Source organism: Maylandia zebra, linkage group LG13, assembly GCF_041146795.1.
Source record: "Maylandia zebra isolate NMK-2024a linkage group LG13, Mzebra_GT3a, whole genome shotgun sequence".
Taxonomy (NCBI): domain Eukaryota; kingdom Metazoa; phylum Chordata; class Actinopteri; order Cichliformes; family Cichlidae; genus Maylandia; species Maylandia zebra.
The window spans coordinates 13,119,529-13,133,716 of record NC_135179.1 but is presented as its reverse complement, the minus strand read 5'-3'; the positions used below and the strand labels follow the sequence as shown (position 1 = coordinate 13,133,716).

Below are 14,188 nucleotides of genomic sequence, written 5' to 3'. Positions count from 1 at the left end.
CATTTAGGCATGTAGACATGGGGAGAAACACTTTTTATATTCAGATAATCTTAAACTTGTTTCTTGGACATGACAGTGAGTTCATGCCAAGAAGTCATCAGATCTTACACTAATAGAGTAAAATAAAAATCCACTTTGATTCCATTCTGTCATTGAACTGCTAGATGATGCATCTCTGGATGTGACTGGACACTGGATAGATGTTACGATGCTGATGCATTGACTTTCACTGAGTATTTAATAAAGCTCAACAACCCAGACGTTTGTAGAGGAATTCCTTCATGCAGTATCCATTTCTTTTGAAGAACTAGTGTGGTCAGTGAAGAGGGCAGTGGTGATATTGCGTGTTGTATGATTTGAATGAGAGAGCAGAAGCTAGATGAGAGAAATGCAGTTAAAAAAAGAAAAAAAGGTAATAAGTAGGACCAAAAAGAAAGAGAGAGAGGGAAACTTAGTGGGTGACTGCTGGTGTGTGAAAATTAACTCTATGGGGAATCTGCCTTTGAGATATTTAACTGAGCTATTTGATTTGAGGAAATGAGCCCATTTACTGTAATTGGATGCAGTTAGCTTTCTCTAACCCACTCCTTTTTTCTACCGTTTCCTTTCCATCTGTTTGTCTGTCATTAATCATTCTCCCCTTGTTCACTGGGTAAATATTTATTTGTAATAAGTAGAGGAAAGGCAGCAGAAATAATCCTGTCACAAAACAGCGGATGTCTCCAAATGGATTAGTAGATTGGTGTCCTGCTTAATCAATGTGTTGTGTAATACCTTTTGAGACCCTGTGTTTATTTAAGGGGTAATTGAGTTAAATGCTGCGGGAGTTTGACTTCACAGCTTCTCAACAAACTCTTCTTGAATTCAATGTTGAAAAAATAAAGAAAGGTGGGTTACTTGTGCCCAATTTATGTGGTGTATTTAAAAAACATTCTCTCATAGTTAAGAACAAAAGGTAAACACTAGTGTCCAGCTGATGCTTACACAATAGCATTTATGCATCTGGAATGTAATGTTTGCTTTCTTGCCGGTATTGCTGCGCTGCACTGCACTGCAGTGCCATGCTCAGTCCACTTGGAGGCGCTGTGCATCCTTTAGACAACACGATGTGGGTGCGCTTGTAAGTGCTACTGGTTTGTGTGTGCCAGTATTTTTCTGGCTATATGTGGCCCTATCTGCATTCATATGCCTCTGTGCAAAATCAAGGAGTGGGCTACCTGAGCTCATAATAACATTCCCATGATGCACCATGCAGCTCTGTACTGTACCAGCTTTACAAAATTGGCATTGTGAAATGGAGGGCCACTTTTCACAGTTACTGCCGATGTATTCCAGCCCTCAGCTCAATGTTTCATAGAATGCAACAGCACCAGTAGACCTGGGAACATTTTATATTTAAACTGCTTGAATATTTGAAGGTTGTTTTTTTTGTTTTTGATTTAAAGCAGCTCACAGCCGATCATAAACGCAGTGGGTGAAGACGAAGCTGAAGCTGACACAGTAGGAAATTCACATGCTGATTGATGCGTTCTACTATTTATATCATTGTGGACAATAATAGCAACCCATATGCATTGTAACGGCTCTAAAAACATTTTACTTCTGTAAAGCGCATTTGTATTATAATATGTTTTGACAGTCATGTGTAATTCTTCATTTGGCATTGGGTTTTGTTGTGCTGTTTGGCCTCGCAAATTACTGTAGAGTCGAATCAGTCCACATTAACCTTTTCATCATGCAATGCAGGATTATTAGATTGTGTTCTTTGACATTATCATCAGAGCTTTTTTGAGCTTTGTTTTGATTCCTATTTACCTGAACTTTGTGGTCACATTTAAATGGAGAAGTTAAATTAGTTCTGTTGATTTCCTGAGCCATAAGCATTGAACTTTCTCTCGTTTAAAAGAAAATATTTCCCTTCCTTGGAATTACAGCTCAGCATCTCCCTTCACAGTATGAAACCTTGAATGAAATATGCTTCAGTGTTATCTTTTTTTTGCTTATAATTCTGCATGTTTTAATCCGTTTTTCTCCTGGGTAGCTGTTCTTTTTTTTCTACCTTATTCCTTCATTCCCTCCCTTTTTTGTGTGTATTTCCTTACCAAACTCATGGTTGTTTAGTAATCCTTTGGTTTTTCCCTCGGCTTCCTCAAAGCTGCAGAATTACCGTCGCCTCTTATCCCTGATTTATTTATTTTGCCTCTAATTTTAGGCTTTTATGGAGCCAGGTTGAGACAGGTCAATTCATTAGTGTTTAAATGAGTGAGGTGCTTAAGCCTTTTGTCTGCAGACTGCTCAGCCATTTATGGAACATGGTGCCAGTGCCCCAGCTATGCTGTTGTTTTAATGAGGCTTATAGCTCACTTGCTTTTGTTTGTCTTGATTTTTAGACCGACAGCTGCAGCGCTTTGAGGTAAATAGTGGTTTTTGTGTACATCTCTTTTGGTGCATTCAGTCCTTTGTTTAGGTATCGTCGCACAGACACACACACACACAGTTCTACCTTGTGAAGATGGTAGTCAAATGATATCATGTGATCTATAATTATCAATCATGATCACGCTTCATACCCACAGTCGTGATCATTACCACAATGTTTTTATAAACACTTTGGATTCCCAGCTATACCCCCACCTGTTGAAAGAATTAAGCTGCTGCTTATTAGGGCCCTGTTTGGAAGAACAAAGCCAATAACATAGCAGATTGCCAAGATAATTGCAAAATCAATTATAGTGACAAAATTGGGTTGATTAAGTGTGATCAATTTATGGACTTTAAATTTAGCTAGCAGGCTTTATTGCTTGCTGTCCAAGGAGTGCATCTGTGAAGATTTTACCAATATTATTGATCTAGCTTATTGGGATTGCAGATAAATAAATTCCAGTCATTTTTAGGAAATGAGCAAACGAAGGTATGGAAAAACTATGTCAGGTAAATTTTCCTCACTTGGGCACATACTTTGTTTTAGTTCTAACAACAAACTAATAAGTGAGTATAAAAGGTGAGTCGATTTTAAATAATTCCCTGCTTAATATCATTAAGCAATCCCAATATTAGATTGCTTTCACTGTGATGTGTGCATTTCCCTAAGTGGATTGCCTTACAGTGTAGCTGCTGGGGTCTAGATCCTTATAGCTGCACTGTAAGGAGGGAGGAAGATGTTTTAGTTTGAGGAGGGTGAGGCTTTTAGTAAGTATTCTCATAGTCCAAACGAAAGGATATGTGATTCACTGAATGTTTTTGATTGCATATGTTTTTAAAGTAAAATACCTGTTTAAAGTACATGTAAAACTGTGACAATTATTTAAAAGGTATGAAATGGCACGTAACATGAGAATCAAATAGAGTCTAGTCTTACTTTCACAAGTATTAAAGAACTGCTGCATTAATGCAGCCTGTTTTTGTTTATCATACTGTTTATTTGTAACCAAGATCGTTTTTATACGAGTGTTTGTGACTACAGTTTCTAGACTATGCACAGCACTGTTATTTTGTCAACACTGTGCACCAAATGAAATGGAGGAGGAAAGATAAATCTTGGAAAGACATACTGCTGATTCAAGTTTTCTCCAGGTCTGTTTTACTCTGTTTTGCAGCTGCTATCACTCATTAAACAATGGCAGTCAGTATATTCCCACCACAATGCCTCTGTTTCTGCTTTCCAGTGCATAGTATCATTGAAGAGAAAAATAATTACATGAAGAATATTGCCACTTTTAGCTATGTCATTGTATCTTTGATGAATGCAAATGATCTATATATGTAAAAACAGTATTTTACTTAATAAGATTTTATGTAGGAAGATAAGAAGCTCATTATTATATCTAATAGTAAAAAACTTGACAGTATTTTAGGGGTCATAATGAATGGAAGACATCTTCAAATGATCAGTGTTATTATCTGTAAATTTCTGGAACATTAAGGGAAAAAAAGTAGAGTATAAAAAGTGATTCATTAAATTATTTTTATGCTATAAAGGCACATTGACAGCAACAGAGTAATTTATATCAAGGTTGTGCCAAAGAAGCTCTTAATATGACATTTCTAGTTGCTAGTTGCTAAGTTTTGTGTCTGCTCAGAGTCGTCTTTTTACAAGTATGAGCTTTTAATACCAGCTTTTATTTAGGAGTTTAGGTGTTAATGCTTTAGTTGTAATTAAACAAGTCGCATACCTTCTTTGCTGTATATTGGAATTCCGTTATTAGACAGGATGTTGGTTTGAATGAAAGCTCGACCAGTAATTTAAAAATAATATTTCTTTTCATTTTAACTTAGATTCGATGATGACATTTTTCTCTCTGAACCCAGGATTTGTTGTTGTTCTTTGAATTTTACTCCTGAATATATTGAATATTAACCACTCAAAGCATATGCCTAACCATTCCTGTTAAAGCCAAGAAGACTTGGAGTACAAACGGGATTATCCCCCATTTCAGTCATCCTGCGGTGGTTCTATTAAGAAAAGGTATTTGTGAGTGTCCAAAAGCTGCAGAGTATTTGGGTGAATGGACTACAATGACATACAATGACTCTCTCTCACTCACACACACACACACACACACACACACACACGTAACAATAGATACCCATGCAGTGCCAGAAACAGCACTGCATTGACACTTAAGCTGCGATTACACAGTGTTTTTCTTCAGATGCTATTTTGTGAGGTACAAAAGTAAAGATCTGTTTTGGCTACCCTGCCAAAGTAAGCAATGTAGGATTTCCTCACAGGATTGCAGTTCACTTTATATGGATTGAAAGAGGCAAAAAAACCACAAAAAATGTCAGTCTACAACTTCACCCTGGCAACTGTTGGTTTGAAAATTTTATCTTGCCCCGAGGTTTGTCTTTTTAAAATGTTAAAACAAAGATGAACTTTGTCCAGATCTGTAGTTTGTGGTTTTAACTCACTGTGTGCCATGAGGCTAATTTACATGCAGACCATGAAAAGCTATGGTTACAATGAAGTTTTCTACCATGAACTTTTTTTTCCAACTCTTCATGCTGGCAGTCTTGGATTTTTTTTTTTTTTAGGGATAACTAAAACTGAGAGAAAGAAGTTTAGCATTTCACCTTTTTCAGTGACTCTGACGGTTTTAATTAGTGTTTGATCCGGGGAAGTGTATTCGAAGATCCAGCTGATGTCATTGTGTAAGCAGAGCACTGTGAAGCAGATTAAGTTGGCAGAACTACTCGAGGCTTTTTATTGTTCCGAAATCTGCTCATCCTACAGAGTTTGTATTGCAGGAGACAAAAACACTTGGTGTTTAAAATGTGCGCATCAAATTGTCAAATTCATGTGCTACAAGCCAAATAGTTTTCCCTTTTGTGAACAATACTACATTAGGTTCAAAGCTACGTTCTATATGTAAGCAGGGATTGATTTTCCAGTTTAATCTGCAGGTTCCCAAATCATGCGACTTTCATATTGATTATTAAAGAAAACAGTTTTTAAGAGTCATCATGATCAAATTAGTTTTAAAAACTCATACTCAGCCTAACCTAACAAGATGATACAGTAGTTGGCTAGAGCACGGGGGTTATTGCATTCAACAAGATATCCTTAATACACAGAAAACAGTGAAAGCTCCTTCTTTTTGTCTGTGTTTTAGGTAATTAACCTGGGGCCAGATCTGTGCCAGAGATGGATTGCCATCATAAATGACTACTTTAGTGGAGTTGAGGACTTTAGTGTACATATAACTTAATCCAATCTACTGCTGACATGGGTGCACACCCACCTGCCTCCTGGGAGATTATCCTGAATTTTTCACTGCTCTAAGCTGTTGGGTCCTGCCAGTGTGATTTGAAATTTCCCCTGGAAGTGCAAACTGTAATTTGAGGACAGTCAATAAAAGGGAGGTTCTGTATTCAGGTGCTGAAGCAGTTTGGAGGTTCAGCCCCTTGCTCCTCGTCTTGACGTGACAAAGTATCCTTTTAGAAAACACCAATCCATAATATGTTGCTGATGTTAGTAGAGTATATTGATAAAACCAAATGATTTTCTGTAGAAGAAAAGAAGGAAGTGATGAAAGATGTAGGGGGAATTTTATATTGCTCAGTGGATGATAATTTTACATTTCATTTACCTTGATATTGGAGTCATGACAGGTGATTCTGCAATGTGCATAATATCACACAAAGCTTCAGGTGTCTATACTGAATGCATTTTAACACCATCCTTCATAAAAAACTTGTGCTTCCTGTGTAATTTTTGTACAAAGCTGTGCGTTTTGTCAAATGCCTCTTACTGCACACCAGTGCTCCAGCTGAACAAGCTCAGCTGCTGCTGTTTTACTCTCTCTGCTATGTGACTGTTTTATAGATGTTTTGAGTTGTTTCAAGACACACACAGATTTGTGCGCACACATGGAGAAACTATCAAATAGCTAAAGAGTTAAAATGCCTTGCTGCAAAGAAGGATCTACCTTTACCTCAGTGTTGGGTCACAGTTATGGTGCTAATATACATTTCTAACTGTGCAAATTTAGAGGTGGCTGATCCCCGCCCCCCCCCAAAAAAAAACAAAAAACATTCTCTCTTCTCTCTACCTTTAGTGTTAAAACTTTTATTTACTGGATGGGAGTTACAAGGTTAGAGAAAAGAGTGCAACAGGCTGGGGGAGAGAAGGAAGTCAAAAATCAGAAAAAAGGAAGCGAGAAATGATAAAAGAAAAAACAAAAGTGACAGGTTGATTTGTATACAGACTCTTCAAACAACAAAGATTCCACCCACGTTTTGGTTGATACCGTTTGGAAGAATGCAAAAATATGTTTTGTTTATTCTATTTCCTTCATTCATTTCTTCTTCATTAAGTCTGAAACACTGTGTACAAGGCAGTTATCGCGCAACTCACGAGATATTCAATAATGAGTAATTTTATGCTTCTGTCTTCTAGTCAAAGCCCCGTCAATTTAGCTTCGTAAGGCACAAAATTGCTGTAGAGAAATAAAGCTTTGAACTATTGATTCTTTCCTTTGCTTTGGGTGTGCTTTGAATTATTTGGTAGACAGCTGCACGGCAATCAGAATAGCTGCATATTTTGAGGCTGTTGTGTGAAGTGTTTTGTTGAAATTTCAAAGCTTTCTGAATTATCATTCATAAACGGGCAATATTTTTCTGAAAGCCTGTTCTGGTGTCTTTGTCTTGATGTATGGAATAAGATCATCTTCTTTCTGTTGTGGCACTGGAGTAAGACGATCATTTGAAACGGTATCAAAGACAAGGTAATTGATAGTGCTGCATTAACTGTTTTTTTTTTTTCTAGTAAATGAATTAATTGGCCAATGAAAATAGATTGGAAATAACAGAAATAATAAAAGGCTGCATCCATTTCAAAAGCATGTGACACACACAAAAAATATGCTTGCAAGGATGTATTAACCACAGGCAAAAACTGCATCTCAGCCTTGTTTTTTTTTCTCTCCCTGGTTTTGTAGCTGGTCTTCCTCCAAAAAAATGACTTTGCCCAGAAGCAAATTAATATAATAACTTTAATACACTCATATATAAGTAATATAACAGTGATGCTATTTAATGCTTTTGTTTTCTATAATTTTTGTGTTTATTTTTGTGATTTTCAGGACATCCTTAACAACCTGGACCCTCTGGCAACAGGAGAATTGGATGATGATGACCTCATGCTGGACCTCCCAGAGGATGGCTTGCATGGTCAGAACACCTGAGTACTTGCAGACATACACACATAGACATGTAGTTCCTAACTGCAGTTATCTTATTCAGATTTGTAAGGTTATTTTACGGCCATGAAAATTGCTGCAGCTTTATTGGCTAGAACTGTTTATTTTATTTATAAGCAGATACTTCCAGCAAAGCTTTTCTGATCAAAACTGTAAATTAAACCATTGCCAAGGCCAGAACTTTCTATTTCTAGTAGTCTCATTATGTGGCATATAATGGCTTGAACAAATTGTATCCTTGGGTGAAGATTTGCCTCAGAAACATCCAGCAAACTCTTTTAATGGATACAGGGTTGTCTGTAATGTGGTGGACTCTTTTAATGTTTGATTGATGAAGTTATTAATTTCAGCTCCAAGTCTGACATAAAACTGGCTTTGGATAAGAGCTACTTTCTAGAAGTTTTCAGCCAGCTGTTTGGCTGTGTTTATGACGGATGAACAGATGCACATGTACTTGGTACGTGTGCCTATGGTACACACACAACCAAAGTAGATATACAGGCTTAGCAAGACCTGCCTGTACATATGTTTCTCTTGACAGCATCAGTATGGTTTTACATGATTAGTTTAATGCTTTTATATTCAGACAGCACGTCACCCACCTCTGCCTTGATCCTTGAGTCTTGGCTGTTTTCTCTAATCATTTTCACTTTTCACTGCAAATTTAATCAAACTCCAGATTCATTAAGATTGAGTAAAATAGCTTCTATGTAGGTGTTAAAGGTAATCAGGTCACATCATTACCACCTCATAATACTGTTGACAGTATTATTACTGGATTCTTCAGATAATGTTTGTCACAAGGAGAGAGAAGGGTTGAGATTGACTTCTCATGTCATTAAATCTATTGAACTCGAGTGGTTTTAAGATTGAATCACTCATTCTTATCAAAGTAGAATTCAAGGATAATAGGTTTAATGCACAATACCTCTGACAAGACTCCCTTCAACCTCCTAAAAGGCAATGTAGATTTTGTGTGCATGCTTTCCTGTGCACATGCAAGGTTATGAGATTAGATTTGAATCTGTGCTTCCAAGTAAAAAAAAAAAAAAAGAATAGAAACAGACTGTTAGAAATTTCATGAACGTAGAATTTATTGTGTACTTGGCATACCCAGGAAATTTGCATCAAAGTATATATTGTCTATAAACAGTGATCTCCTTGTTTTTGAGAGAGGGACACAGAGACACTCTAGAGGAATGTGAACTGGAATGTCATCGCTTCCTAATCCTTTTCGGGTAGCAGCCATATTTATAGCTCAGTAAGTCATGGGTAAAGTTAGTGTCATGTGAGGCAGAGTGAAAGCAAGACAGGCTGAGGACTCCAGTTTGACCCAGCCCACAGGGCAGGCCGAGAGATGTGGGATACGGATGGGTGTTACTCCTAAAGACACCCCGGCTCAAAACAGGAAGAGCAAAAGGGGAGAAGAGGACTTAAAAAACAAGTGGAGGATAAAGGAGGCCTCACAAAATCTTTTCATCCAGCTGTCAGGTCACTTGACAAAAAGAGGGGCCAGAGTTTTCCTCTCTTGCCTGTCTCAGCTGGTGACTTCCTAGCTTGGACACGAACCAGTCACCTCATCTGCTCTCTTACCACCACCACCACAGTCCTCTCTCCCCAGCTCCAGTTCCTAGGGAGTTCCCAGAAAAACAAGGCTGTCAACAAAGACTGGGCCAGGCAGGAGGGGAGCTCGGTTGACTTTCTCTCTGGCCTTTTAACAGTTCACCAGCTGACTGGACAAGGAGTTATTTTGCTCTCGTCTTCATCTGAGTTTCTCTACATTTACGGATTTTTTCCCCCCACACTTGGAACATATTCAGATTGTTTTACTTTTTGTTTTAGGCTTTTCTGAGCTGAAAAGCAGTCACTGTACGTGGTTAACTTTCCTGGAATGTAGCAGCTCAGTGTGAGACAGACTGTCTGCTCCTGTGCTATGAGGTGACACTCTGGGTAAAGTATTTTAACCACAACTGCTGAATTCCTCAGATTGGATCTTTTAGTCTGCCAATATTTGTTTAAATCTCTTTTTCTTTATCTCTTTCTACCCATTTTCCTTCAGTCCAAAGAGCATCTGGTATATAGAAAGTCAAGGGTCCTTTTGATTTCCTGGGGGTTGCGCTCTGTTAGTTGTCAATTTTGTTGCAGTCATGGTTCATTTCACAGCTATATGCTATTGAGTATTGCCAAATACTGTGTCCTTTTACCTCCTTGAAAATGAAATGGCTTGTCACTTTGTGTGTGTGTGTGTGTGTGTGTGTGTGTGTGTGTGTGTGTGTGTGTGTGTGTGCGCGCGCGCGCGTGTGTGTGTGTGTGTGTGTGTGTGTGTGTGTGTGTGTGTGTGTGTGTGCGCGCGCGCGCGTGTGTGTGTGTGTGTGTGTGTGTGTGTGTGTGTGTGTGTGTGAGAGAGAGAGAGAGAGCAGTTGTTTGCATTTGATAGTGGGAACAGTTGAGAGAATGAGATGGATAATCGCATCATTTTCATGCAGATGTTTTGAAATTTTTGAAAGAAGCACAGTGGTATTCATTACCACAGGGCATTCATAGTAGTGCATTGTGCTATTGTGTTTTTGTGTATGTTTGTATTACATTGTTAGTACTTTTTCTTTGTTTTAGGTCTAGAGGGCAAACCCATGAAACTAAATGATTAGTTTTTAGTGTAAACACTTTTTTAAGGATAGAGTACGGATAGGTTCAGCTTAGAGTAAAGGTTAGAATTAGCCCTCATCAGCACAGGAAGCTCCTGGCAGCGATCTAGTGACCATAGATCACAGAAACTCAATGATATTCAGTGACTTCAGGTAACAGTTGGTGAAATTACTGCTTGCAATGAAGTGATACATTGACATATGACAGGGACTAAATACATTATAGAGTTTTGTGTGCGTGTAACTTAGGGCTGTTGTAAAATGTGTATCTTTGCATTTTTATGCCTCAAATTCACCCAAAAAAACATAACAGTATCACCAGAAGTGATTTTTCTAAGGCTATACTCTACATCGAGGCTACATCTCAAACAGTTGCTTTACAAATTTTAGGTCATAATCCCCAACCATCACCTACGTCCTCTTCTTCCAGACATACATATATGTATATTTACTACATCTCATATTCTCTCTATATAGAGACTGATAGGATGTCCCATATTGAGCGTCCGGAGCGGGCCAATCGGCAGGGGCAGCGGCGTAAACACCATCGCTGGAGTGGATCAGATCACTTTCATAATGATACCAGGTCAGTCAGGTTTGAAAGAGTAAGAAATGTTATAAAAATGTTACAAAAAACCAAACAAAACATGAGTCTAAATCTGTAAAAAGCCAAATTAAAAAGATATGAATACACTGAATATGTCACTGTTTCTCTGTCTTTGTTTTTTTGTTTTTCCCTCAGGGCTCATGTCTTCCAACATTATGATGGTTTCAGAGATTCAAAGAACTCAGCCCGAAAGGAAGGCAGGGAGCATGGCTACATGCCAATGTTAGATGGACTTGCACTCGAGCACATGACTCAGGACTGCAGCTTCCTCAAGAACCAGCTGCTCAAGCTCAAAACGTTACTAGAGGTTCGACCCACATTTGCACAGATGCAAACACAAAAACCGATACGCTTACTTGCATATTTGTCCAGTATTCTTTGTCCAATAACAGAAACCTTTGTACTCCTTAACATGAACAGTAGACTCAGGCTTTTATTTTGGGTCTTAATAATCCACACTGATTGTAAACACTGCTTATCATGGGGATGAGGGTGTTTTGGCTGCAGTTCTGTCTATAAATTATACATTTGTACTAGTTTTCTGTAGGTTTAGTTTTAGTAATCTTCTTCAGTATGCTGGGGGCAGACTATATCACTGAACACACTAAAAGTGGGTCTTAATAAAACTGAAAGGAGCTAGTTTTCTTAACAGGTTTCCACACTGAGTATTTTTAGGGGGATTTTTTTTGTGTCTAATTACATAAATCCAGTAGCTGTTGCAGTGTAGCGAGATCATAAAAGACAAGACAAGACTTTGCTATTTGTTTTAATGCACTGGGCCAGTCTTATTTTTGCTCATATATTGCCTCATCCATTGTGAATTGTTGCAATTCAGTTCAGTAAAATGAATTAAGTTGTGTGATTCAAAAGGCTTGTGTGCAACAGTACACTTGTGCTTCCGTTTTGTATATACAGTATGTGCATCTGTGAAGGCGATCACTTAATAGATGCACCCCTGTCAATCAGAGAAATCCACTTAGAGGAAAGAAACAGATTGGGTGACTGGGATGAAGAAAAGGGAAATGGAAGAAACTGAACGAGGAAATGTGCACTTACATGTACGATGAACACACAAAATCGTCTCTCTATTGAAACACAGCCAATTTTAGGCAATCGCAGAAATGCACCGGCACCGGCACTTCACACTCCGTAAAACAAAATTATCTCGAATGCCTCGACTCAATTTAGCCTCAGCAGCATAAAAAGTAATGTTTACGTTTAATCCAAATGTCTCCGTCAGATCTGTTCAGCGTGCTCGCTGCAATTAGTCAAACACTTGGGCTGTATAGCCTCAAGAGGGAAGATATTTTTTTTAGCAACTTTGTTCTTAATTGTGCAGCTTTTTCTTCATATGATCCTGAACTCAAAGCAATTGTAGAATGAGCTTCCAGCTGTGCTAAATCCTAAATCAAAGGCTAAAATCCAGCACAACTCTCTTTATACCTGCAGATTATAATTGGATAATTCTACATAACATTAATGAGGCTGAAGTGGAATGTACCCTTTAAGTGAAAATTGTTACCAAGCTAGTTGACAAAATGTTCATTAAACATTAAATACCAGCCACTTAAGTACATATGCTTGGTGTCTAAAAACCTTCGGATGGCACTGATTAAATAATTGGGATAATAATTACATTAATGTCGTAGGAGTTTATAGAAAAGTTGAACACACAAGTAGCCACTGATACAAGGACATTTTTGGATATAAAATAAATGTCTTTAGTTCAAAAACAAACTCTGCCTCTGGTATCTAACACTTGTGGCTGACAGTTCAGGGTCAGTGGAGTGTATGTGCTAAAGAGTAAAATTATTCCACCATAGTGAAATATTGCTCCTGAGGCATGCTGTAGGCAGTTGCCATTGATTTAACTCACTGTGTACTCTCTGTCTGTGTGCGTGCCCTCTCTTGTGAATGTGTGTGTTTGTTTGTCTCCAGCTTGAGGATACAGACACTCCAGCAGATGTTCCTGTGGAATCTGAAGACAGTACCTCTGCAACACAGGTAAGAAACTGTGACTGCAGTTTACAGTGAAGATTGACTGAAAATGTGGTTTATGATACATATCTATCTCTTGATCTATCACTTTATTATGCTCTTTTTTTAGTTCCTAAATAAGGGTGTGTATGTATGTGTTTGTGTGCGTGTTTTTAGTTGGAGGTGCTGGTAAAGGAAGTGCAGGTGCTCAGAGAGGAACTGAGGAGTCGAGACAAGATCATTGCTCAGCTCACACTGCAGTGTCAAGAACTACAACAACAACATCGACAGGAACAGATTGTGAGTCGTTGTAAACATGGCTTATACAACTGAAAAGGGGAATCTGTGCCACATATAGATATACTTGGAGTGTAACCGTTCAGTCGCCCTGCCTCAAAGCTGAGACAGAAATTACACAGAATAGTTGTTTTGTTTTTTTCCAAGCATAGTATGTGAGGCATATCTGCTGTTGAATTGTGTTTAAAGGTGTCATGAATTATTCTGCATCGAAGTTATTATAGTTGACGAAATTAAATTTAAAAACTAAAAACATATGTGAAAAAACTATTTAGCAAATTAAAAAGGAAGGAAAGGAAACCCCTTACACTAAAATGTGTTTTAGTATGGTAAACAGAAAAAACTAAAAATATTTATTTGCTTTTATGATTGACTGACCACAGGTTTAGTAGAAATAACATCCTCTTTTGGCAAAATGCAAACACAGTAGAGATTTTGACACAAAGTATCAATGAATTAGTCCGAAAAACAGTGGAAAATGTCAATAAAATAAAAAAGAAAGAGGAAAGAAATAATAAAGTCAGGTGTGAGTGCTCATAAACTATAAATGCAAGTATAACATACAGAAGATCAATACAGGCTCTTCTTCAGTTTGATGAGATCTAGGTTTTACAAGATCCTCTGTGATTTACAGGCAGAGCTGAAATGGCTTCAAGGCTCATGTTTGCATGTTGCATTCATGTAGCGCTCAAAGTGTTTTCTCTCTGAGAGATCACCCCTGTGACATCAGATCTCTTTACTGATCTGCGATAGTTAGGCATGTCTGGCCATTGCTACTGCCTTATTCTTCTCTATCAGATCTTACAATTGAAGGTTTAAAAAGACAGATGGATTGATAAAAATATGTAGTGGAAAAAGTCTGATAGACCCACTTTTCTAGTGTTCAAGTGATCAAAGAAGATATACTGCAATACCCTTCATCATAGGTGGGAGTTGGGTATGTTGCTGGACTCCTACATGCA

General features: G+C 38.0%; 1 protein-coding gene across 6 annotated transcripts in view; it reads left to right on the top strand.

Annotated features, from left to right (window-relative positions):
* The window catches only part of ccser2a (coiled-coil serine-rich protein 2a), a 50,071-nt gene that overhangs the window by 16,147 nt on the left and 19,736 nt on the right, over nucleotides 1-14,188 (top strand). For all 6 annotated transcript variants that reach the window (XM_076891556.1, XM_012919244.5, XM_012919245.5 and 3 more), the window contains 5 exons: nucleotides 7,584-7,671; nucleotides 10,823-10,931; nucleotides 11,088-11,259; nucleotides 12,891-12,956; nucleotides 13,107-13,229. In XM_076891556.1, the coding sequence (XP_076747671.1) occupies nucleotides 7,584-7,671; nucleotides 10,823-10,931; nucleotides 11,088-11,259; nucleotides 12,891-12,956; nucleotides 13,107-13,229 (558 nt within the window). The remainder of the gene's footprint in view (nucleotides 1-7,583; nucleotides 7,672-10,822; nucleotides 10,932-11,087; nucleotides 11,260-12,890; nucleotides 12,957-13,106; nucleotides 13,230-14,188) is intronic.